The 25,687-nt window shown below is 38.4% G+C and overlaps 1 protein-coding gene across 1 annotated transcript; it reads left to right on the top strand.

Annotated features, from left to right (window-relative positions):
- The first annotated feature begins 1,638 nt into the window (after positions 1-1,638).
- SHISAL2B (shisa like 2B) lies at positions 1,639-25,401 on the top strand. Its single transcript, XM_047753322.1, has 3 exons — positions 1,639-2,053; positions 6,246-6,403; positions 25,202-25,401. Exons 1-3 carry the CDS (start codon positions 1,863-1,865, stop codon positions 25,336-25,338), a joined length of 486 nt encoding a protein of 161 aa, XP_047609278.1. The 5' UTR covers positions 1,639-1,862; the 3' UTR covers positions 25,339-25,401.
- Positions 25,402-25,687: the final 286 nt, after the last annotated feature.

Raw genomic sequence — 25,687 nt, 5'->3', positions numbered from 1 at the left:
GGTTTCCTGTCCACATAGCAGAATCGCAGTTCCAAGAGTGAGAACACAACTGGCGGGTTTGGATCAGGTCTAATCCCCTGGCCAAGTCCAGCTAAGATGGCTTAAGAGGGACTAGATTTACCCTCCTGCCTGAAAAAGATTCAACACACAAAACATAGAAGCAATGGTTTCTGAACATGAATATCAGGTAGTGCAGGACAGTGATCTTTGAGAGAGGGGAAACAGATGAGGTGAGCCTTATGCCTCCTCCAGCTTGCTACCTGGAGAGAGTTTCTAGGCTGCAGCAGGGGGTGGGGGAACCCAGGTAGAGATCAGTGTGCTTCCTGAGTTGAGAAGACAGAGCTGGGAGTCCAGGGAGGTAGCAGGACAGAGTACTAGAGAAAATAGAACTGGAGAGGTGTTGGAGGTGGCAGGATTTAGCTCAAGATCTGGAGTACGGGAGGATCTCCTTAGCCTTTAGCCAAGTACTGATCAGTAGATGCCTGGAAGGAAACTACTGGAAGCCAGGAAAAGAGCCACGTAAAAGGATTAGAGGGAATATTTCTTGGGGCCTTCACAAGGCCTGGGAAGCGTTTGTTTCCACCAGTCAGTGTAATAAGCCTTGTAATTCACAAAGTAGCCAGTAGAGCATTGAGAAAAAAAAATCATCAATTTAGTCATTCAGTCTGCTCTGATCCTGCCTAACAAAGCTTAAAATTAAAGCTGAAAGAATCCAACTTGTTTCCAAGTAACCTAAGCTCATCCCAGAACAAAGCTCAAGAATATTTACAGGAATAGAAAAATAACCAGCACCCAACAGGGTAAAAGTCATGATTTTGGCATTCAATCAACACTCAGCAGAGGAAAATAAGCAGAAAATGAAGAGGAAGGAACAATGCTTTATATCCGAAATTCTGTGTATGTTATAGTTGCCTCCTCTCTCACCTTAAGGCTATTAATACTTTCTTCTTTACACACCAAAGTAATGTTTGACTTATTACAATAAACATCCATTACTATTGTTATTTTTGAAAAAAAAATAAAACTTGGTGAGTAAATGAATTTCTAAAGTGAGAATACCAAACATAAAAGGAATAAGAGAAATTTCTGCAGTACTTTAAAAAGGATGAAGTTCTCTCCCTACTTCCTTCACCTACTCCTCTTTCTGCCTGCCTCTGCAGAAAGTGCTCTGTTTCTTTACCTGAATCTCATGCCTTTCCTTCCTTTTTTAGGTTGTTTAACTGAGTACAGAATGCATGCCTAGTTTTTGGAGAAATGTTTGTTTTCATCTTTGGGGGTATTTCTCAACGCTGGTAGTACAGCGCCTTTTGTTCTGCCCTGACTCTGCTCTCTGGGTAGATGGCTCTTTGTGGGTAAACCCCCTAACTGTAGCCACCATCCCCCCAAGATATGCTCTATCTACCTGGAACCCACCTGTCCTGTCCCCAGGAGAACAATTACAACTTCGGCTGTATCTGTCCACATGGCAAACATGTCCTACACCTCCAGTTTTCCTTCAGGTGGAATCTCTTTCTGGCATGGAGTGGCAACAGCTCCATCAATTGAGAAAAAGTGGAGGGGAGTCAAGAAGACGTGGAGAAGCAGATGGAGGGAAAGCGAGAGAGGTACAGGGCCAAAGATCGGCAGAAAAAAGGGCCACTCAGTAGCGGGAGGGAGAAGCGCGAGGAAAGCGACTAGACACCATGTGCACAGGGGGAGGGAAGTGGGCAGGAGAGGCGCGCGAAGGCTGAGCGCCCAGGCAGTCAGCCCCTGGATCGCCAAGAGGCGAGTCGGGGTGAGGGGTCCGGCGGCGCGGGCGCGGGCGGGACGCGTGCAGTCGGGGCAGATCCGGGCCTCGCGCGCCGCTGCAGTGGCCGCTCGCGATGAGCGAGGCCAGCCGGGTGTGCTCCGGCTACTACAGCCTCAATCACAGCTTCGTGGAGCCCTTTCAGTGCCCCCGGCGAGGCGAGGGGGCCTCCCTCCTCTACTGCTGTGGCTTCGCGGACCTCAAGTACTGCTGCAGCGAGCCGGGCAGCTACTTCCCCTACAAGCACAGCTACATGTTGAGCCTCAGGTGGGCAGGGCAGGGGACTGGAGGCCCGGGGCCTGGGGGGCGGGGGGGGGGGGCGACGAGTCTTGCCAGTCGGTAAGGAGGGAGGTCGCCCACGTACCCGCGACCCGCTCAGATCGTGTCCCTCAGGAAGGAGAGGAGCCTCCGAGGGAGGGTGAGGGACCTGCTGAGAAACCGCTCCAGGCGCAGGTCTGGGATCCGCTTGGTGCCGCCAGGGTCTGGTGAGGGTCGGGCGGTGGCCCCAGAGGTGTGAATCCGCAGGGGGATCCCCGGCAAGGCGCGCGCGTGGGCTCTGCGCCCTGGGCGCACCCAGGGCCACCCAGTGGGAGTGGACTGTCCTTTACTCTCTCCCGGGGACCAGTGCCAGTCCCGCGGCTCTGAGGGAAGAGAAAGATAATTTGAGGAGGCTAAATTCTCCTTTTGATTTGTTGGGGCATTTGGTACGTTTAAATGGAAAGGGGATTCTTTGAGACTCATTTTAAGGCATTAACCAAGGACCAGAGTATTTTAAGTCTCTTCGTGGGTGAGAAGGAATTGGCTGTATGCTTTAAAATATCGAAAGAAGGTATGTGTGGGGTGGGTGGGAGTTGGCTCGCACAGGCGACTGAGTTTTTCAATTTACCTGATCCCACATTGACCCCGAGAAAGGAAGAATTTTGATTGCTATGATTACACTCTATAAAACCTTTCCAGGACAACACCTGAGCTCTTCAGCCATTGCTGGAAAGTGAAGACACTTTCTAAAGTGGTGTCTTTCTTGCCTTTTTTTTTTTTTCCTTATTATGGGCATTTTACTTATTTCAATTGACATTTACACAGTTGTTTTCATTATGAAGTGCTTCTCCCCTGCCTCCACTTCAAAAGATTGCGAATTTAGGACTTGATTCTTTCATTTTGCCTGGAGAACGAATGGGGTGCTGAGGTTAGAGGCAAGAACTGCCATCCCATCTGAAACTGTTCCTTACAAACCAATGAATTACCTTATGCCTGGGGTGGGGGAGGGGCTGGGCCTGGTAAGAGGTAGATTATTATTTCTCCCAATTTCCTAGCATGGTCCAGAATTTGGCACATATGCCAAGTTTACGGCAAATGACTTTAAATGTTATTTCTTAGAGCAGTAAAGTCATTTTTTAGGCATTGCAAGCTTCCAAAAAATCTCAGAAGGAGTGTCTACTTACCAGCAAATTCAACTAACAAAATTGTATTGTGCCAGAACACACAGCATCTCAGAAAATGACAGCATATCCTTAGTATTTAGGGAAGCAATCTGTGTTGCACTGGCATATTCTTTGGCCTTTTGGACAATAACATAGGAAGCCAGCTCAGAGGCTTTGGAGGTGTTAATAATGGCAGCAGCACCTCAAAGAAACTGGTAACGCTTAAGTAACTCACCTGGAAGAGTGCCTGGGATTCTCAGATCCCTGAATAGTTCCAAAGTGACAAGCAGCAGAGGCAATAAAACTTTCCTATGGTTTATGAGGGCACAAAGGAATGAATAGCTTGTAGGGGGCAAGCTGTTCATTCCTTTGTGTTCATTCATTCCTGTGTTCATTCATCACAGATAATGCAGCTCAGTTTCTGGGAAATATGAAAATTATGACAACTGATGGCATCGGTCGGTGCTTCTTGGTTTTTGAGCTCTGAGAACACAATGGGGAAGTAAAATTTAGACCTTAATCTCCCTCATATTCTTCATTCTCTCTCCTAATTTAAAATGGTCTGTGAAAAATGTCCCAGAAGTCACTAGCATTTGTTCTGCAATTCTGCAGCTGCCACAGAAAGGCACAGAAAGGCACAGGTGTGGTATCTCCAGGTAACTGAAGTTGCTAAATATTCTTTAATGTGACTCCAGGTTCAGACCCTTTTTCAGGGATTGAAAAGAAAACTGCTCAAAAGTGCAGTGAGGAAAGCATAATTCTCCCTTTTCTGTGTTTGGCCCACTCCCATCTTTTCTCTTATAAACCCCTAACCTCTAAGGGTTTCCTTTGATAACCTTCTTCAGGACTTAGGGAAAAAATGTTGTGTTGCACAGGGCTAATATGAGTTCACTAAGTATTTGCTGAAGTGGCTATTTTAGAAGATTCTCAGAGCTCCATCTTTATCTAGAGTTTCACAGGCATAAAGTAGCGTTTTTATAAAATGGAACTCTGACATTAAATTTGTCAAGATTACAAAGAACCTCCTTTTATAACAGAAAGAAGTGGCATGCTTTGTTTTTCCTTCAGTTCATGTGGTCTGGTTTTTAAATTGTGTACCTTTAAAGCCCATAATAGGTACGTTGCATTTAATTAAGTTGACGATTTCACTTTTAAGTTGACTAAATTAATTTTTCACTTTGAAGATGCTTTTAATAACCAGGTTCCCATGTCATGAATCTTTTCAGATGTCTGGACTCCTAGCTGGCTTGTGAAGCAGATAATATTAATTAAGAGGATTATGTTTCCATGTGTTTGTGTAGAGTCCTAATATAGGATCTACAAAAGTCAGCTCTGGTGCTAACAAGCATGAAAAAGATACTGCCAGAGCCAGGAAGTCTACCCTTTGGAAGAGAGGTGCCAAGTGAGGGCAAACCCAATTGAAATATGTAACTATATACCAGCTCTAGCCAGAAAATTACCCAGTCTTCCCTGGTGTGCTGGGCTAGGGGAACTGGGCTGACAGTAATGAAGCAAGCACAAGAGACTTTTGAAGTCTGACTCCATGTCTGTGGCTCAGGAGGCCATCTTTAAATCACAAAGTGGCTTTCTGTCTAAAATCCAGGATAAGTGGGATGAGCTAAGCCCCTCACTTTTGGAGGTGAAGTTCTATACCACCTCCCAAAGCAGTGACACACCTAGCAACCCGGGTCACTGTCTCCCTTCCCTCCCTTTCAGTACATGCCAAATTTGTTAGGGCCTTCATCTCTGGGAAATAGCAGAAGCTGAAAAGCAAGCCAGGAAGATAATGAAGAAAAAGATCATTACTGCTCAATAGTCATTTCAATGACTGCTACTTGTCAATGATGATTGCTTTTCAATTACTAACAATGGCTTAATCACCAGTCAATTATGATTTACTTCCATTTATGAAACATTAAAAGTTAAGTACTAAACACGTCTAATAAGTGTGCACATCACTATGGAAAAGTCAACAGAAGTATTTGCTCTTGAGCAGCTTAACATCTAATTCTAATTTTGTATTAGATTTGATGTATTTACACACACATACATATGGCTCATGAAAGTAAAGTACATATGTTTGCATGTTAGTCTTTCAAGATTTTCTTTTTTCCAAGCTTCTTTTCCTATTTAAAAATATAAAGTTCACAGGTTTGTGGAAACTGTGCTATTTCTCAAATGATTAGCCATGTAGATAATAGTATTAGAAGGAATTACTACAAATTTAGTGCCAATCAAATAATATCAGACATATACTGCAGTTTTAGACAAAAGGACAAGGGTTTCTTCCTTAATGAAGAAGCCAGCAATGTTAGAAGCCATTGCTGTTGTGCTCTTTTGGAAAGGAAAAATTCAGATTGAACAGGAAATTATATAAATTACCTAAACATTTCTTTCCTTTAACTTTTTTCTCCTTTTTTGTAAAAGCTGTGGTTTTGTATATTACTACATGAAAACTCCCATACATGTCTCCAAAATAAGTTTTAAATTTCTGGTAAACATTCATTTCACTACTTTTGCAGGAGTAGATATCCTTTTATTCATCTTTTATGAGTGAACCCAATCTTTCCCCCTAAAATATATCAATAATAGAGGATTATTTGATTAAGATGTTTTTGAATCATCCCTAGAGAATGATGTGATCTCTTAATATGAATTTACATGGTATTCTATACTGTAATTAACATGTAAATGTATAGAGAAAATAAAAAAGAATTTGATGGTTTAAAAAGGTGAGCTATAGATTTCAGTCATATACTGTTTATAATAAAATGTAATTTGAGAAACTATATCCAATATCTTGGGATATACCATGATGAAAGATAATATAAGAAAGGGGATGTGTATATATATTTCCATTATGGAAATTGTTGTATAGCAGAAATTGGCACAATATTTTAAATTAACTATAATGTTAAAATTCTCAATAATATAATTTGGTTATGAAAGACTGAAGCAAGAATAATATTTAAACCTTTTCTTTAGTTGATATGCAAATCAGTTTGTGTGGCAGTCACAGCATTTTTTGTTTTCCTCAGCATTGGTGCCCTGATTGGACTGGGAATTGCTGCCCTTGTTTTACTTGCATTTGTCATCAGCGTCTGCGTCCTTTGCTACCTATTTCTGTATACAAAGCCTCAAAGGTTAGACACTGGCCTTAAACTTCAGCACCTGGAGGCTGTTTCTACTCAAGAAGGTAATCAGTATCCACTATTTGTAACCGATTGCATGTACTCTATTCAAGTAATAACCTGTGCCTGGGTGACAGATCATACTGTTAACAGGGAACACTTTTTAAAAATTCAGTTTATTATGTGTCTTTATAAAAATTCATGTTAAACTAGGCCTTAATGATGAAATACCTTAGAGAAATTGTGCCCAAGAAAAAAGAGCAGCAGGACATAAATGTTCTCATGAAAAATAACACATTGATCCAATAAATCCACTTTAATTTAGTGTCTCTCGGTTATAAAAGTTGTATCCTCTTGGAATTTTAAAAATTTTGTTTTTGATGGAGCCAGGGAAGTCAGCTTGTCTAATTAATTCTCAGTGATGCATTGCTCTCAATTGGTTAGTCAGTGGTCAGTATGTGTATGTGGTATGTGTGTGTGTGTGTGTGTGTGTGTGTGTGTGGTACAACTATAAAGTATTAGAAATGTTTATGTATGGTTTTCGGAACTGAGTCTCATTGTTACCTTAATTATAAAGTGCTACACATGCTAATCATATCGTGAAAAAATCAGAAAGGATTGTTAAAATTTTATGTGAATATAAATTTCTATTAGTGTGCCTAAAAAGTAGTGATAGTGAACTTTATTTTGATGTATATTTTGACTATATTCTAATAAAAATTTAGAATATATACATAATATGTATATTTAGAATAAGACACAGATGCTCACTAACTTCCATTTTTAAAGAAAATGAAAGACTTCATTTTTTAAAAATTTATAAAATTCCCTTCCCATATGCTCTATTTTAGCTGAATCCAGAAACCGATATTTATAGAGTCCATGCTCTGCGACCTTCTCAAATACACCAGCACTGCATCATTTCTTTAGCTCTAGTTTTCTTCTCTGTAGAGCTCTCTCTCAGAGGGTGCCCTGTGTCACAAAGCAAGAGGCCAAGATCCCTCTGGAGTTCTCTTTTGAAGCACTGTTTGGAGATTGCATGGCCAAATTGACAGGTTATTAGCTAAATTTAGGGCAATGGCTTAGACTCTCCTTCTCCACAAGCAAAATGACAGAGTGAATTAGTGATTATCAAATAACCAAATAGTAAACTCAATTTTTGTCTCAATTGTGTAGATAATTTAAATTATCATTTCTTAAATTTTACTAGGTGTAAGAATCTCGTAGGGAGCTTGTTACCGCAAACTCCAAACTCCAGAGTGAGCCTGTTAAAAACTAAGTCAAGCCAACCCTAATTGCTTCCCATCTCTTTCAATATATATGGGAGTCCTAACTCTACCTGGAGGGGTCTGCCATTTCCACCTATATTTCTTGAATCTTCTGCCCAACCGCCTTAGTCTCTTTGCTCTTCCTTGAAATTCTTGCCTCAGGGCCTTTGCACCTGCCCTCATCATTGTCTGGAATGCTTTGCCCTCATTTTCACTTCCTTTAAATCTTTTTTTTTTTTTTTTATCCTATTTATGGCCACACCTACAGCATATGGAAGTTCCTGGGCTAGGAGTTGAATCAGAGCTGCAACTGCTGGCCTATGCCACAGCCATGTCAACACCAGATCCGAGCCACACCTGTAAATTATGCTGCAGCTTACGGCAATAGCAGATCCTTAACTCTCAGAGCAAGGCCAGGAATCAAACCCTCATTCTCACAGAGATAACATTAGGTCCCACTGAGCCACAATGGGAACTGCCTAAACCTTCCAGGGACCTTCCTAGGGAGTTCTTCCCTGGTCATTCAACCTACGTTTTTAACTTCAACATTTCATATCCCCCTCCTGCTTTATTTCTCTAAGTGCTTACCACTAATCTATTATATATTTTACTTATTTATTGTTCAAAATTTCTCTACTGCAGCTAGAAAGTAAGGTCTATAATGCTTTTTAGAAGGGCAGAATCAAGATATTTCATTGCAAGAAAGATGCTTCATCTAATTGCATAGGAAGTGCATTAATGGATCTCCTTGGCTAAACAGCCATGAGACTACAAGATTTGAGTCAACAAACCAACTAAACCTATTGCTGGGCTCTCAGAGCCAACTTGACATAGAATTTTGGAGAAAACTCAGGAAAAATAGTTTTTATTTAGCACTATGCTGTCCGGTTCATGAATCATTGGGTAAAGCCAACTAGACCTTCAAATTTAATTGTCTGAATTTTGTCTTTGAACAATAGTCAAAGCCTAAAATAGTCTTAGACTATTTTGCAAAGATTTTTGTTATGTGTATCTTTATTCCATTGGGGTTCATTATTTTAATGTATATAGTTTAAGGCTTTATGCATTTTGAATTGATCATGAAAACAGCAGGCCCCTGGAAGCAGCTGTAGAGCGTAATCAGGCTTACTTCTAGAGCTCACTTTGTACAGAGAGGTCCTATTGCTTTAGCAATTGATTGGCTTTTAAATTGTGCCTGGTAATCATTTTCTTACTTTTTAAATTTTGTGTTTTGGGGTTCCTGTCATGGCTCAGTGGTTAATGAATCCGAGTAGGAATCATGAGGTTTTGGGTTCGATCCCTGGGTTCGCTCATTGGGTTAAGGATCCAGCGTTGCTGTGAGCTGTGGCATAGGTTGCAGACGCGGCTCAGATCCCTCGTTGCTGTGGCTGTGGTGTAGGCCAGAAGCTACAGCTCTGATTAGACCCCTAGCCTGCGAACCTCTGCATGCCGTGAATGCGGCCCTACAAAAGACAAATAAATAAATAAATAAATTTTGTGTTTTGAGTTATACATATATTAAATGCCTATGTTTAAAAGAATACCATGGTTTGTAACTTACACTCAGGACAGACAGTGCTGAGCAGAAGATGGCTGTGTGGAGGGCATCTTTCTGAGTAGACATTCCTGGAATGTGGGCTCATTTCACAAGATGTGGGAAACTTAAGAGTTAATGGGGGGGGGAATTAAAGGGATGAACATCTTAGATTCTTGCCTCTCAGACTTTTCCATTAGAGAATCCTTAAAGGGAGATAAGAAAGGAATTTGTACCTCCATAATTGCAAGGATTAGAGTGGAAAGATCTGCCTCATGAGCTTAAATTATTTGAAATTGCCCATTACATTTTTTAAATGATGAGAATTTGTTGTTGGTGGTGGTGGTTTTAGGGAGACACCCAAGGCATATGGAAGTTCCCAGGCTAGGGGTCAAATCAAAGCTGTAGCTGCTGGCCTATGTCAGAGCCATAGCACTGCCAGATTGGAGCCATGTCTGTGACCTACACCACAGCTCACCTCAAGGCCGGATCCTTGACCCACTGAACAAGGCCAGGAATTGAACCTGCGTTCTCATGGATACTAGTCAGGTTCATTACTATTGAGGCACGACAAAAATCCAAGTTATGAGAATTTTTAATTTGATAGCTAATATAATAACTGGTTTTACTCTAATAATAACATCTCCTTTCCATTTCTGGGTACAATTGATGCTCCAGGAAGATAAGGTATATTCATCCTGTGATTTTGAGTATCCAATGATACCTCAGGGTGGTGGAGAGGTGGGGAGAATCAAGAAGTGTTCCTAGAAGCAGACTTTTTGATGAAAATGAGAAAAGCAGAGAGTAGAGCTGCTTGACACAAATAAAACAGCCACTGTTGTATAGGAATAACAGCTCCAATTGTCTATTTATTTTGTGGCAACAGGCCTTTTGTGTGCAAAGGCAGGCAATAGAAATGAGAAAGGATAAGCAAATCAGCAGTAAGGCACAGTTGTCTAGGAGGAAAACATAAATTAAATATGGACTACAGAGAAAGCAAGCAAATTTGATGATCATATATACAATTGTTTGTTCTGTCTGCGACCTGAATGGGACTTGGATCAGCTCAGAAGGGGCTGTGTTTCTTCTTAGAAGACACCTTCACACCCATGAAAAGAGAACCTTTCTTTTAATTCACTTTCATTTTAGGAAAATTAGAAAATGTTGAAAAATAAATAACTTCATCCATGATCCCATCATGGAGAAATAAAGATGTTAATACCATGATGAAATATCCTTCACAGATTTTTTTTTTATATCTATAGAAACATGTATATAACAAAACAGGAAAAAAAGACACTATAACATGCTATTTTTTTCACTGAACAATATTGATGTTATTGTTTGCCAGTAAATAAACATCACTTTTAAGGATTCCATTTTATTACCTTGATGGAGGGTTATGAATTTTTATTCTTTTATTTTGACTTAGTTAAGTTGCAAGAAAAGTGAAGAGAAGGTTGTATACCTTTTCCCAGGTTTACTAATTGTTAACATTTTGCCTCATTTTCTTCATCATTGACTTTCTTTTGATGTATATTTTTCTAAATCATTTGAAAATAATTTGCAGATATCATGCCTTTTAACCATAAATATTTCAGTATGTTTCCTAAGAACAAGGATTTTTTTCCTTACACAATTACAGTACATTTATCAAAGTCAGGAAATATATCATCACCGATACAGTAATATTATCTAATCTGAAGCTCATATTGAAATTTTGCCTTTTTTAAAATTTTCTATTTTCTTTTTAGGGCCACACCCGTGGCATATGGAAGTTCCCAGGATAGGGATCTAATTGGAGCTACAGTTGCCGTCCTATGCCACAGTCACAGCAATGCCAGATCGGTGTCACGTCTGTGACCTATACCACAGCTCACTGTAACACTGGATCCTTAACCCACTGAACAAGGTCAGGGATCGAACCTGTGTCCTCATAGATACCAGGTGGATTGATTTCCACTGCACCACAACAGAAACTCTGAAATTTTGCCAATATTTTTGTCATTTTTTTCTTTCTTTAGGCCTACACTCTTGGCATACGGAGGTTCCCAGGCTAGGGGCCCAATTGGAGCTGTGACGAACAGCCTACGCCACAGCCACAGCAACTTGAGATATGAGCTGTGTCTGCAACCTACAACACAGCTCCTGGCAACACAGCAGATGGCAACGGCAGATCCTTAACCCACTGAGTGCGGTCAGGGATTGAACCTGCATCCTCATGAATACCAGTGGGATATGTTTCCATTGCACCACAACAGGAACTCTGAAATTTTGCCAGTATTTTTAATAGCTATTTTCTCTTATCTGGGAGCTAGTCCAGAGCTACATCTTGTAATTAGTTGTCATATTTCTTTGGTCTTCTTTAATCCTCAGCCTTCCTTTGTCTTTCATGATCCTGACAGTTTTGAAAAATCAAAGCCGGTTATTTTAGACAGTGTCCCCTAATTTAAGTTTTTTTGATGTTTTCTCATTATTGGAGAGATTATACATTTTTATGGGAATACCAAGTTTTATTCTCAGGGCATCGTATCAGGAGGCGTAGACATATTGGTCTGTCCCAGCAATGGTGATGTTAACTTGGATTCTTTGGTTAAGATTGTATTTGCTAGGTTAATCCATGGTAAAGTCATTATTTTTCCTTTACCATTACTGAGTAATTTGTTGGGAGGTATGAAAATATCCCGCTCCTCCTCAAACTTTTGATTGAATGCTTTCATTGGAATGTCAAAATAATTTCAGAATTATATAGTTGTAAAATGGTGATTTTCTAAAGTCATCATTCCTTCTGTGTTTATTAGTTGTTTTCCTACTACAAGGGAAGGCTTTCTCTTTTCCCCATTTACCTATTAATATATTAATATCAATGTGGATTTGGATACTTTATTCTAAAATACTCTATTACTATCATTTTTTATTCTAATCCTTAAATTATTTCAGTTTTAGCCTGTGGGAGACCCTTTAAATTGGGTGCTGTATCCTTTTGAAATATGTCCATCATTTTTTGAGCTTTTTTTTTTTTTTTGGCTTTCTGTCACAAAATGTTCTGGCGCATCCTGTGCTTGTCCTATCTCAGCCTTGAAATCTGCCATTTCTCCAAGAAGTCTGATTCATTTTAGTTGGGAATGGTGTTTAGAAACCAAAGTCTAGGTATATCATATTTTATATAAATTATTGACTTTGAGCTAGCTTCTGTTTTTCTCTATTATATATGTGCATTGAACATCTAAATATTTTCCTAGGAGTGGGACTGCTGACCAAAGATACAAAAGGCTTTGGGAATAAGTTGCTAACTGTCCTCCAGAAAAGTACTATTTCATGGGTATTTTTATTTCAAAAGATATATATTTTACTAATTTCATTGAAGCTAATAATATAGTCTTTTATTTTAAATTTATCTAATTAGGACTGAGAGTGGACATTTTAATGTTTGCCATTATTTCTTTTGTGGCACATTGTTCCTCATGTCTTGTAACATTTTTCTGTGGGAGTGTTCATTTTTCATTGTTTTATAAGAACTTTGCATACAGTAAAGACTTCTTCACATATATTACAAATGTTTTTCATAATTTCCTTTTAATTTTATATGTGACAGTTTTTCAACTGATAGAGTTTCTCCTTTGGTGATTTCTCTTTAGTTTTATACTTAGAAAGTTCTCACCTTATTCTAAGATATAAAGATATTCACCTATATTTTCTTCTAATATATTCATTCATTTGTTCTTTACATTTACATGTTTAAAAATCCTAGAATTTAAATTTTTGTGTAAAGTATGAGAAAGGAATCTGCCTTTATTTTTATTTTACAAATAATGACCCAACTGTCCAAATAGTTATTGAACAATCTATCCTTTTCCTCTTGCTAATTTAAAATGTCACCTTTGTCATAAACTAATTTCTTACATATACTGGGATCTTTTTGTAGACTTTCCATTTTGTTTTGTTTTGTTTTGTTTGCTTCTTTACAGCTGCACCTGTGGGATATGGAAATTCCCAGGCTGGGGTTCCAATTGGAGCAGCAGCTGCCAACCTACACACCACAGCTACAGCAACACCAGATCTAAGCCATATCTCTCACCTACGCCACTGCTCATGGCAATGCCAGATCCTTAACCCACTGAGTGAGGATCAGAGATTGAACCCTCATCCTCATGGATACTGGTCAGTTTCGTTTCTGCTGAGCCACATCAGGAATTCCTTTATGTTAAATTTATCTGCCTGTTTATTTTCTTTTAATTTTATTGGAGTATAGTTGACTTGCAATATTGTGTTAGTTTTAGGTGTACAACAAAGTGATTCGGTTATACATATTACATAAATCCATATTCCCTTTTTCTTTTTTTAATGATTTTTATTTTTTATAGTATAGCTGGTTTACAGTGTTCTGTCCATTTTCTACTGTATAGCAAGGTGACCGAGTCACACATACATATATACATTCTTTTTTTCTCACATTATCATGCTCCATTACAAGTGACTAGATATAGTTCCCAGTGCTATAGAGCAGGAACTCATTGCTTATCCATTCCAAAAGCAATAGTCTGCATCTATTAACCCCAAATTCCCAGTCCATCCCAATCCCTCCCCCCACCCCAGGCAACCACAAGTCTGTTCTCCAAGTCCATGAGTTTCTTTTCTGTGGAAAGGTTCGTTCGTGCCATATATTAGATTCCAGATATGATATCATATGGCTATTTGTCTTTCTCTTTCTGACTTACTTCACTTAGTACGAGAGTCTCTAGTTCCATCCCTGTTGCTGCAAATGGCATCATTTTGTTCTTTTTATGGCTGAGTAGTATTCCATTGTGTATATATACCGTATCTTTTTATATATATAATGATTTTTATTTTTTTATCATACCCTGGTTTACAGTGTTCTGTCAGTTTTCCACTGTACAACATGGTGACGCAGTTACACACACAAGTATACATTCTTTTTTCTCACATTATCATGCTCCATCATAAGTGACTAGATATAGTTCCCAGTGCTATAGAGCAGGATCTCATTGTTTATCCATTCCAAAAGCAATAGTTTGCATCTATTAACCCCAAGTTCCCAATCCATCCCATTCTCTCCCCACCCCCACCTGGCAATCACAAGTCTATTCTCCAAGTCCATGAGTTTCTTTTCTGTGGAAAGGTTCATTTGTGCTATATGTACATACCACATCTTAATCCATTCATCTGTTGAGGACATTTAGGTTGTTTCCATGTCTTGGCTATTGTGAATAGTGTTGCAATGAACATATGGGTGCATGTGTTTTTTTCAAGGAAAGTTTTGTCCGGATATATGCCCAAGAGTGGGATTTCTGGGTCATATGGTAGCTCTATATTTAGTTTTTTAAGGTACCTCTATACTGTTTTCCATAGTGGTTGTACCAGTTTACATCCCCACCAGCAGTGCAGGAGGGTTCCCTTTTTTCCACACTCTCTCCAGAATTTGTTATTTGTGGACTTATTAAAGATGGCCATTCTGACTGGTGTGAGGTGGACCTCATTGCAATTTTGATTTACATTTCTCTAATAATCAGGGATGTTGAACATTTTTTTAATGTGCTTGTTGGCCATCTGCATATCTTCTTTGGAGAAGTGTCTATTCAGGTCTTTTGCCTTTTTTTCAACTGGGTTGTTGGATTTTTTGCTGCTGAGTTGTATAAGTTGTTTGTATATTTTAGAGATTAAACCCTTGTCAGTTGCATTGTTTGAAACTATTTTCTGCCATTCTGTAAGTTGGCTTTTTTTTTTTTTTTATGGTTTCATCTGCAGTCCAAAAGCTTGTCAGTTTGATTAGGTCCCATTGTTTATTTTTGCTTTTATTTTTGTTGCCTTGGAAGACTGACCTGAGAAAACATTTGTAAGGTTGATGTCAGAGAATATTCTGCCTATGTTCCCTTCTAGGAGTTTGATGGTGTCTTGTCTCACATTTAAGCCTTTAAGCCATTTTGAGTTTCTTTTTGTGCATGGTATGAGGGTGTGTTCCAGTTTCATTGATTTACATGCATCTGTCCAGTTTTCCCAGCACCACTTGACGAAAAGACTTTCTTTTTCCCATTTCATATTCTTGCCTCCTTTGTCAAAGATTAATTGACCAACCGTAGGTGTCTGGGTTTATTTCTGGGTTCTCTCTTCTGTTCCATTGGTCTGTATGTCAGTATTTGTACCAGGACCACACTGTCTTGATTACTTCAGCTTTGTAATATTGCCTGAATTCTAGGAGAGTGATGCCTCCTGCTTGGTTTTTGTTCCTCAGGATTGCTTTGGCAATTCTGGATCTTTTGTGGCTCCATATAAATTTTTGGATTGTTTGTTCTAGTTTTGTGAAAAATGTCCTGGGTAATTTGATAGGGATTGAATTGAATCTGTAGACTGCTTTGGGTAGTATGACCCTTTTTGTTTGTTTGTTTGTTTTTATATAATGATTTTTATTTTTTTCCATAATAGCTGGTTTACAGTGTTCTGTCAATTTTCTACTCTACAGCATGGTGACCCAGTTACACATACATGTATACACTCTTTTTTCTCACACTATCATGCTCCATCATAAGTGACCAGACATAGTTCCCAGTGCTACACAGCAGGATCTCATTGCTAATGACCATTTTTATGATATTAATTTTCTGACCCAGGAGCATGGAATATCTTTCCATTTCTTTGAATCCTCTTTAATTTCCTTGATTAATGTTTTATAGTTCTCAGCATATTTTTATTTGACCTCCTTTGTCAGGTTTATTCCCAGGTATTTAATTTTGGGGGGGTTCAATTTTATAAGGTATTATATTTTTTTATTCCTTTTCTAATATTTCATTGTTAGTATACAAAAATGTGACTGACTTCTGAATGTTAATCTTATATCCTGCTACTCTGCTGAATTTGCTGATCAGTTCAAGGATTTTTGGGTTGAGTCCTTAGGGTTTTCTATGTATAGTATCATGTCATCAGCATAGAGTGACAATGTTACCTCTTCTCTTCCAATTTGTATACCTTTTATTTCTTTTGTTTGTCTGATCGCTGTGTCTAGGACTTCCAATACTATGTTGAATAAAAGTGGTGAGAGTGGGCATTCTTGTCTTGTTCCAAATTTTAGCAGGAAGGCTTTCAGCTTTTCTCTAATGGGTATTATGTTTCTGAGGGCTTGTCATAAATGGCTTTGATTATGTTAAGGTATGTTCCCTCTCTACCCACTTTGGTAAGTTTTTATCATGAATGGATGTTGGACTTTGTCAAATGCCACGTTCCCTTTATTGTATTATCTTTCATCATTGTCTATCCCAAGAAACTTGATGTAGTTCTCTGTGCTTTACAGTAGGACTTCATTGTTGATCCATTCTAAATGTAATAGTTTGCATCTACTAAGCCCAAACTACCAGTCCACTCTCTCTCCTCTCCCGTTTGGCAACCACAAGTCTGTTCTCTATGTCTGTGAGTCTGTTTCTGTTTTGTAAGGTAGGTTCATTTGTGCCATATTTTAGACACATAAAAGTGATATATGGTGTTTGTCTTTCTCTTTCTGACTTGACTTAGTATGAGAATCTCTAGTTGCATCCATGTTGCTGCAAATGGCATTATTTTCTTCTTCTTTATGTGACTGAGTAGTATTCCATTGTATACATATACCACATATTCTGTCACGTATAGAAACAAAAGAATATTCTTAAGCAAATAGTATACTTTAAAAATCATTGTAGCTATATAGTTTATTTATTATTTTTTGTTTTGTTTTGTGTTTTTAGGGCTCCATATACCTGAGGCATATGGAGGTTCCCAGGGCAGGGGTTGAATAGGAGCTATAGCTGCCACCTTATGCCACAGCAACTTGGGATCCCAGCCCATCTGCCACCTATACCACAGTTCATGGCAACGTTGCACCCTTAACCCACTGAGCAAGGCCAGGGCTTGAACCCAAGTCCTCATGGATACTAGTCAGGTTCGTTAACCACTAAGCCTCGACAGGAACTCCTCTGTAGCTATATAGTTTAATATCTGATTAGGCAAGACTTTCTCTTCCTTCCCATTATGCTTCTTTTTCAAAGTTTCTTGACTAATGTTCAGTATTTCAGATAAACTTTTGAATCACATTGTCAAAAATTCAAAACTCACATAGTACTTTAGATGGGTTTTGTACCAAAGGTATAGATAAACTTAGCGGCCATTTTTACTAATAGCCTTAACACTGCTTCAACTGAATTCTGCTCAAAACACATATTAATTACCCTACCAAATTATTTTTAAATGCCATTCTTTGTTTCAGAGAGGCTTTAAGAGCTCACTGAGATCTTAGTAGAAAATGGGGCAATTTGAACTCAATAGCAGAAAAGGCCACTTGTGTCTCCTAAAGGGACCTTTCTGCTGAAAATAATGAGTCTGGAATTTTCTGAAACTTTTGTTCCCAGGCTGTAGAATGCCACATTGTTCAGCAGAGCTACTGCTACTTTTCACATTTGTTAAGTCCTCCTCAGGGAGCAGGGTTAGGCAATGCTGGCTGATATTGGAACCAATAAGCCATATAGAAGCCAGTCTCTTGTTGTGAAAATTCATTTAAAGAATTTAAAACATCAGCTAAATTATTTTGTGAGCTATGTTAGTCTTCCATGGTTGAGAGAATTTAATAATGCAGAAAAGAAAAAAAGTCCAATTGTGGAAAAAATAGGGTAGAAAAACATTTCCAGATAGAACTGTCTTCATTCACTGATGGATGGGGAAAGCAAAAGGGCAAGTCTAAGATTCTAACTTTCACAATGAATTTTTAACTTTGTTTACACGAGATACCTTTGTGACATCAAGGGGAAGGAAGGCAGCACATTGAGAGATCAACAGATCAGTGGGTCACTAAGCAAGTTTTGCTCACTTCACCATTTACCTCAGATCCAGTTCTGTGCATCATGTGAAACTTGAAAGGAAAATGTCCCCTCATAAATAAAAAAAAAACAAAACACTTTTAGGGTGGAAATTTAAAACTGCTTGTTTCCATTAGAAGGAAATGCAGGATGAGTGGGATGTGTAGATTTCTATTAGATAATAAATCAAGCCCACTGATTAGTCATTTTGAAGTTGCCGAAGGACTGCAGGTTGCTAACACAGAAGCCAGGGAGACACAGGCAGATAGTGGCAGAAAAGCTTAATTACGGTTCTGCCAGAGAGTAAGGAGATGAAGACCTGCAGAGAGCCTAGCCTCCTTTTGGTATTTTGAAATAGCAGGTAAGAGCAGAGTTCATAGAAGAGTTATAGAATAAGTGGATCCCTGAGGAATGGTTCTGAAAATGAATGCAAAACTTAACTATTATCAGAAAAAAAAATATATTGGCTTAGTTTGTAATGAGGATGGGTGGAAAGATTTTTTTTGATGAATTTGACTTAAATGACAATTATGATTTGTTTGACAAATTGGATTTAAATTTTAGCAAAGGTCAAAGCTTTCATTTAAATGCCAGTCTGAGAAATATAGGATTAAAGGAAGGTTGAGACTTACATAAAATGACCAGACTGAAAAAAAAAAAAAAGAATAAAAGTGGGACATGAGCAGCAGCAAGAGCAACTAATGTGAACAACCTAAAAAGCACAGTGATGTTGGATTTTTGCAGTATACACTCTGTAAAGAAAAGGAGAAATCAAATAAGAAAACCTTTTATGTGTAACAAATACCTTAAAAACTCAGTGGTATTACAGATTTCTTACTTAAAAATGAATATAGGAGTTCCTGTCGTGGTGCAGAGGAAACGAATACAACTGGAAACCATGAGGTTGTAGGTTCGATCCATGGCCTAGCTCAGTGGGTTAAGGATCCGGCATTGCCATGAGCTGTGATGTAGGTCACAGGCACGGCTTGGATCCCCCATTGGTGTGGTTGTGGTGTATGTAGGCTGGCAGCTCAGTTCCAATTGGACCCCTAGCCTGGGAACTTGCACGTGCCGTGGGCGTGGCCCTAAAAAGAAAATAATAATAATAATAATAATAAAACAAAACTGGATCCATGTTATAATCTTGTCATAGAAGAGGCACCTGTTTTTATCTCTACGTTGTTGGTTAAGAAATTAGTTTCTATTTATTAGAGGAAAAGTAGGAAAAGCTGAGGTTGCTGAGACTTTTCCTGTTTTCTCTTTTAAAATCATTCCAGAGGGATGGAGTTAGCTGGACTCTGATATTACCACAGCACAGTCCTACTTATGGCAGTTGTCTTTTCCATAATATGCCCCATTATTCTAACTTACCGGAGGGATATACATTGAAAGTACCTTTGGGCTTTTATAAGCTGCAGGAAGAGAATAAACACCATGGTGTTGACCTGCTTAAAAAAAGCTTCTGCTTAAAATAATGGCAGTATGGTCTTTACATCAAAACTTTTCTCATTTCTGTAGCAAATCATTTTAGTTAGGGTAACTGCCTTGCCTTAAGAAGCCAATCTAAGAAATGATCTCTGTACCTATGCTGGTTAGAAGGATCCAGTAGCCAAGGAAATAAGAATCAGGGCTGGTAAATAGGGGTTTTTACAAGTTCTACTTGAAAGAAAATCTGTAATACTAGAATGTATTTTGCAAGCCTTTAAATCTCAGAGGGCAGTAGATAGATAGGTTATATAAACTCCTGCAGTTGTTGCTAGGAAAATACAGAATGGCAACTAGAGCTGTCAGGATGGTGACAGCTTAAGCGAAAACCCCAGACTGTTAGGAAATAACTTCCTCAGTTTAATTCCCATTTTAAAGAAAAGACCAAAACACCCTGTATGTGAAAAGACAGAAAAACCACCTTGAAAATCTCACTAGAAGGTCATGAATTTGAGATATAAAAAGCTGAGGAAAAATAAAGGACTTGAATTAACCAACATTACAGTCTACAGACTTCCAGAAATTTGAATAAAATGTTAAAATTTTAGATGTTTAAAGAAATGCTGGAGGGGCAAGATAGGGTAAGGGAAATAGGAAGCACAAACTATTATGTATAAAATAATTAAGCTACAAGGATATACTTACAGCACAGTGAATATAGCCAATATTTTATAATAACTTTAAATGCAGTATAATCTATAAAAAATATTGAATCAACATGTTGTATGCCTAAAATTAATGTAATATAAATCAATGATACTTCAATTCAAAAAGAAAATAAATGCTTATATAAGATACAAATTCTGCCCACGTAACATGAGACTAATTTACATCTTAAATACTTGATTTTTTACCTTTACCTGCTGTGTTACTAAAGAGTATAAATAATGCTAAACCAATAAAAATAAACCTACAAACATTTTGGTTTTTAAATGTTATATAAGAAAAATAGTTTCTAGGGTCCCCATGTATATATTCCATTGCTTAAGTATTTAGTAGTTAATTTGAATCTCATCTATCTTTTAAAGTCTACTTTGGAAGTAAAAGTCAAGAGTTTATCAGGTCATCAAATTTTCCTGCCAGCTTTCCCTACTACAATTATTTCAAACAGTTTCACTTGCTGATTTGGCAAAGGGCTACTTGCCAGGCTAGAAAATGTGGTGCCTACAACAAATTAACTTTTAAAAATCAAATTATATGGTCAAAACATTATGATTGGATGTTTAGAAGTAGAAAATTACTTTAAAAGACCAAAAGATTTCAGAGGAGTAATGACATAAAGCCAGATTTTGTACCACTCTATGCCCTACATTTTTTTTTTGTCTTTTGTTGTTGTTATTGTTGTTGTTGTTGTTGTTGCCATTTCTTGGGCCGCTCCCGGGGCATATGGAGATTCCCAGGCTAGGGGTTGAATCGGAGCTGTAGCCACCGGCCTACGCCAGAGCCACAGCAATGTGGCATCCGAGCCGCTTCTGCAACCTACACCACAGCTCACGGCAACGCTGCATCGGATCATTAACCCACTGAGCAAGAGCAGGGACCGAACCCGCAACCTCATGGTTCCTAGTCGGATTCGTTAACCACTGCACCACGACAGGAACTCCTATGCCCTACATTTTAAACTTATGATTGTTTTAATATTAGCCCAGAGTCTAAAACCACACCTGTTTCAGTACTATGGGTAAGATCTGGGAGCTATAGTGAGATATTATCCTTCAAAACTTAGAATGTTTCCCTTTGAGTGTTGATCTATGAAAACAGCCCACAGTGGGGGATGTCCTCATTGACAGCAGTCTATATAATTACTTATAAATGGGCAAATACAGGCTGTATGGACACATTAAAAGTGAGGCTTAGACTGATCTAAAGAAAAAAAGTAAAAACATCACATAAAGATAGACTCGATGGCAGAAAGTAAAGAAAGCTACCTCCAATAGCAGAACCTCTTGGCTAGTGAGTCCCTCTTCCCCTTAGGTTTGAAACAGATTTTGCAAAAACCTCAAGGATAAGTAAGTTATTCAAGCAAAGAAAATTACAGAGTTAGGGATACCAGCCAAATTGGAATATGCAAAGCTTGTGGCAGAGAAAGCACAAGAGAGCAGAGCAAGTTTAAGGAGCCTGTTAGTTGGTATTTCTCTGTCTGAAATGCCAAGAACAAGGAAGGGAAAGGGGTGAGCTGAGCCGGGAGAGGGAAGCAAGGCTGATCCTCAGCCTAACCAAGAAATTCAGATTTGATCCTAAAGGATTTTAAGCAGAGAGAAGCTGATGGTAAGTGCTGTGAAGAAGTGCTATATAAATATTACTATTATTTTACTGCTGATAGTTTTGCATCTTTCCTCACTTAACATATTCTGAGAACTTTCAATGTAATTAAACATTTTTTGGAAGTCATTTTTTCAAATTGAATGGCTGCACGATACTTCATGCATGATAATTCCCCTATTATTTTAAATTTTAGGTACTTAACATTTTTTGGTACTGAAAATAATCGGTGAATACCTTTTAATATAAATTTTAGATCCTAAGTCTGATGGGTTCCTTGAGAATTTCATGTTAAAAAATCACAAGGTAGGAACACTCCAGACTTAAAAATAAATGTATTGATTTACATTTCCATCATGCCATCTCACTAAACCCTGCTTTCTAGAGCTAATCAGCCAATCTACTATGGGTTGATTTCATAGAACAATACTGAAAGGGAAATATTGTTTAAGTTTTGAAGGGTGATCTCTCACTATAGCTCCTAGATCTTGGCCATAGGACTGAAACGTATGGTATTCTCTGAGCTAATATTCAAAGTATCTTGAATTTAAAATGTAGGGTTAGAATGCTACAGTATATGGCTTTATTAATTTTCTTCTAAATTTCTGTGTTAGTAAAATAAGTTACTTAAATTACCCTTGGCCAAGAGAGATTACTTTTTATCTGTTCCTAACTGAGACATGAAAAATGTTCTATTATCTTTTGAATTTTCATTTCTTTTTGACTGGTGAGATTGGAGATTCAGCATATCTTTTCTTCATCTCTTTACCAACAAAGAGGTGTTAATGTCTTACATATTAATATGTAAGACTTCATCATATGTTAGAAATGAATCAGTTGTTCTAACCATTTCTTCCCAGTTGGCTTTTGCAATCTAGAATTTCAAAGTTTTTACTGTCACACTTTCAATCCCATTATTTCCCACAACAAATTTTTTGAACACTAGTTATGCGCAAGGCAATTTTTCTGTATCATCAATGAATAAAATAGTAAAAGATCTCTGGCATGTGGTGCTTGTATTTTAGTGAGAGGAGGTAGACAATAAATGATAAACTTAATAAGGTAAATTACATAGTTTATTAGACAACAAATGCTATGGGAAAAATGTAGAGCAAAGAGATGGGGAGTAAGGTTGAGGCGGGGGCGTAGATTGCAAATTTAAATACAGTATTTAGAGCCCATGGAGAAAGTGACTTTTGGGGTTGGAGACAAGATGGCAGAGCTGAAGCACCTTGAACTCACCTCCTCTCACAAGAATACCAAAATCACAACTAACTCTTGGAAAACCATCAATAAAAGAGACTGGAACCTACCGTAAAAACTATTCTGCATCCAAAGGCAAAGAAGAAACCACAGTGAGATGGTAATAGGGGCACGCTTGTGATATAAGCATATTCCATACCCCCAAGGTGGGTGACGAACAAACTGGAGAATAATTACGTCACAAAAGTTTTCCCACAGAAATGAGTTCTGAGCCTCATCGGGCTCCCCAGCCTGGGGGTCTGGAATCAGGAAAGAGTCCTCAGAGAATCTGGCTTTGAAGGCCCTGGGGGGCTTGAGTGCAGGAGCTCCACAGGACTGAAGGAAAAGGACTCCACTGTTGGAGGGCACATACAGGGTTTCATGTGCACTGGGACCCAGGGACTTCATAGGAGCCTGGGCCAGACCTACTTGCTGGTCTTGGAGGTCTCCTGCAGAGATAGGAGTGGTTGTGTACCTCCCTGGGGTCAGAAAAACTGGTGGCAGAATTATCAGAGAGTTTTCATTGACTTAAACTCTTGATGGAGGCAGACATCTCACCCGGATACTTAGCACCAAGACCTGGTCCTGCCCAGTAGCCTGTAGGCTCCAGTGCTGGGATACCTCAGGTCAAATAACCAGTAGGGCAGGAACACAGCCCCCCCCCCCCCCATCAGTAGACAGCTGTGTAAAGGTTTCCTGAACCCACAGCCACCTCTGGACATGTCCTTTAACATGACCGTGCTCACCAGAGAGCCAAGACCCAGCTCCACTCACCAATGGGCAGGAAAATAGCTAGTGTAAAGGCCCTCTGGCACACACACACCTGAAATACTTGAACAAAGAGGGTGGAGTAAATTGAGAGGATGAAGTAGAAAAAGATGAAGACAGGGAGACTAACGTGTATGTGTGTATAAGAACTCGTGTGTTTTGAAGGATCACTCTGAGTGTGGTGCTGAAATAGAATAGTAGTAACAATGAAGGTGATCTGATTCTGGATGTCTTCTAAAAGTGTAGTCAGCAGGATGGCAGGTGAATTAGTTGTGAGGCTGAAAGAAGAGGAACCAAGGCTGAGTGAGGTTTTTGCTCTAACTCAACAGATAGTTGCCAGGATTTGAAAAGAGGAAGACTATAAGTGGAGTAGGCTTTTTGTCTACCCCCTGCCCTACCAGGAATGATCCAAATATGTTTAGACTAAGTTGGAAATGTCCACTAGATATCCAAATGGAGATGGCAACTAGGAAACTGAGGTTGGAAATCAGGAGAGGTATAGGTTAGAGATAAATTCCTGGGAGTCATGAACATAGAGATAGTATTAAAAATTATGGGTCCAATGAAGCTAACTAGAGAGTGAGCAAGGGACAGGAACCAATGGCTAGGTTCTCAGCCACTCTTAAGCCTAAGATGCCTCATAGAGGAAAATGGACCAACAAGAGGGATGGAGTAGGAACAATGCCAACCACAGAAGTGAGTCAAGGAAGGGTGGCATCTGAGAAGCCAAGGAAAGAAAATGCTACTGATGGGTAAAGTGAGATGTGGATTGTGAACTAGACTGTGGATTTAATAACAGCAGGTTATTAGTAACATCTGTGATTTCTTGCACTGCTTTTACATATTTATATGTTATCTAAATGTTTAAGTTTGTATATATTGGTGAAATATATATTATTTTCACACAAATTTCTAACACCATTGATTAATAATCTGTTTCTTTGCTATGAGCTTGTTAGTCTAACTTCAAATGAGCAAGGATCTGTTCCTCTACCCTTATGCATTTTGGACCCATTTACATAGAATGAGTGAATGTGATTAAGAAAAACATGCTCTTTTTAAAAGTTATGTCTAAATTGATTATAAAGGCAAAGCCCTTAATATTGTTTTATATTATTCTGATTGACTTTAGTTTTGTTCACTTTGTGCAAAAGGACAGTCACACTTTTATTAAACAACCCAGAAATTGTTACCTTCCGATCAAATTGTAGTTTCCTCCATGGAAATGTGGAGAAAGTTAAGCATGGAAACAAAATCCTTATTTCTGTTACTGAATATTTCTCTTTTGACTTTCAGGAGGAAATGCTCAACAACACTTTGAAATAATTCAGTGTTCACTCATCCACAGTGTTTTCAGGACATCATATTTCCAATATTTCTGCAACATTTATTTTTTAAGAACAAATTGTAAAGTAAAATTTGATTTCATAATTTCAAATAATTATTTCATTTTGTTTTATGTATTTGCAGGTATCTCAAATAGAAAAACCAAAGCCCCCAGTTCAAACGCAGCATCAAATTCAACAAATGAAACATTCTATGAAGCTGATGATATAATTCAAGAAAAAACAACAGATACGAAACAGATCAACATCGCTTACTGTTAAAAATCCTGTGTTGTAAAAGCTCACTGGAGAGATGGAGCAATAAAAATAAAGAGTGCATTTCAATACAGTTTGCAATAATAGTTTTCAAAAACTCACCACGTACAAAGCAAGACATAGTTGTGCAGTTTTGATCATATAATTTATTAAACACCCACTAAGGTTTCTGATAGATTTCCATGTGTATAAGCTTACTTTTACTTACTAATTAGTGTTTGTGCATTACATAAAATTATACTAATACTTCAGGAGAAGTTATAGAATTTATCAATAACACAGATAAGCATACCTATGTCAATGAGGAACAATGAGAAGTTTATGTCACATTACCAGCATTTTACAAGTTTCTCAT

The sequence above is a fragment of the Phacochoerus africanus genome, chromosome 1 (assembly GCF_016906955.1).
Source record: "Phacochoerus africanus isolate WHEZ1 chromosome 1, ROS_Pafr_v1, whole genome shotgun sequence".
Taxonomy (NCBI): Eukaryota; Metazoa; Chordata; class Mammalia; order Artiodactyla; family Suidae; genus Phacochoerus; species Phacochoerus africanus.
The sequence above is the reverse complement of the archived record's forward strand: the minus strand, read 5'-3'. Positions and strand labels throughout refer to the sequence as shown.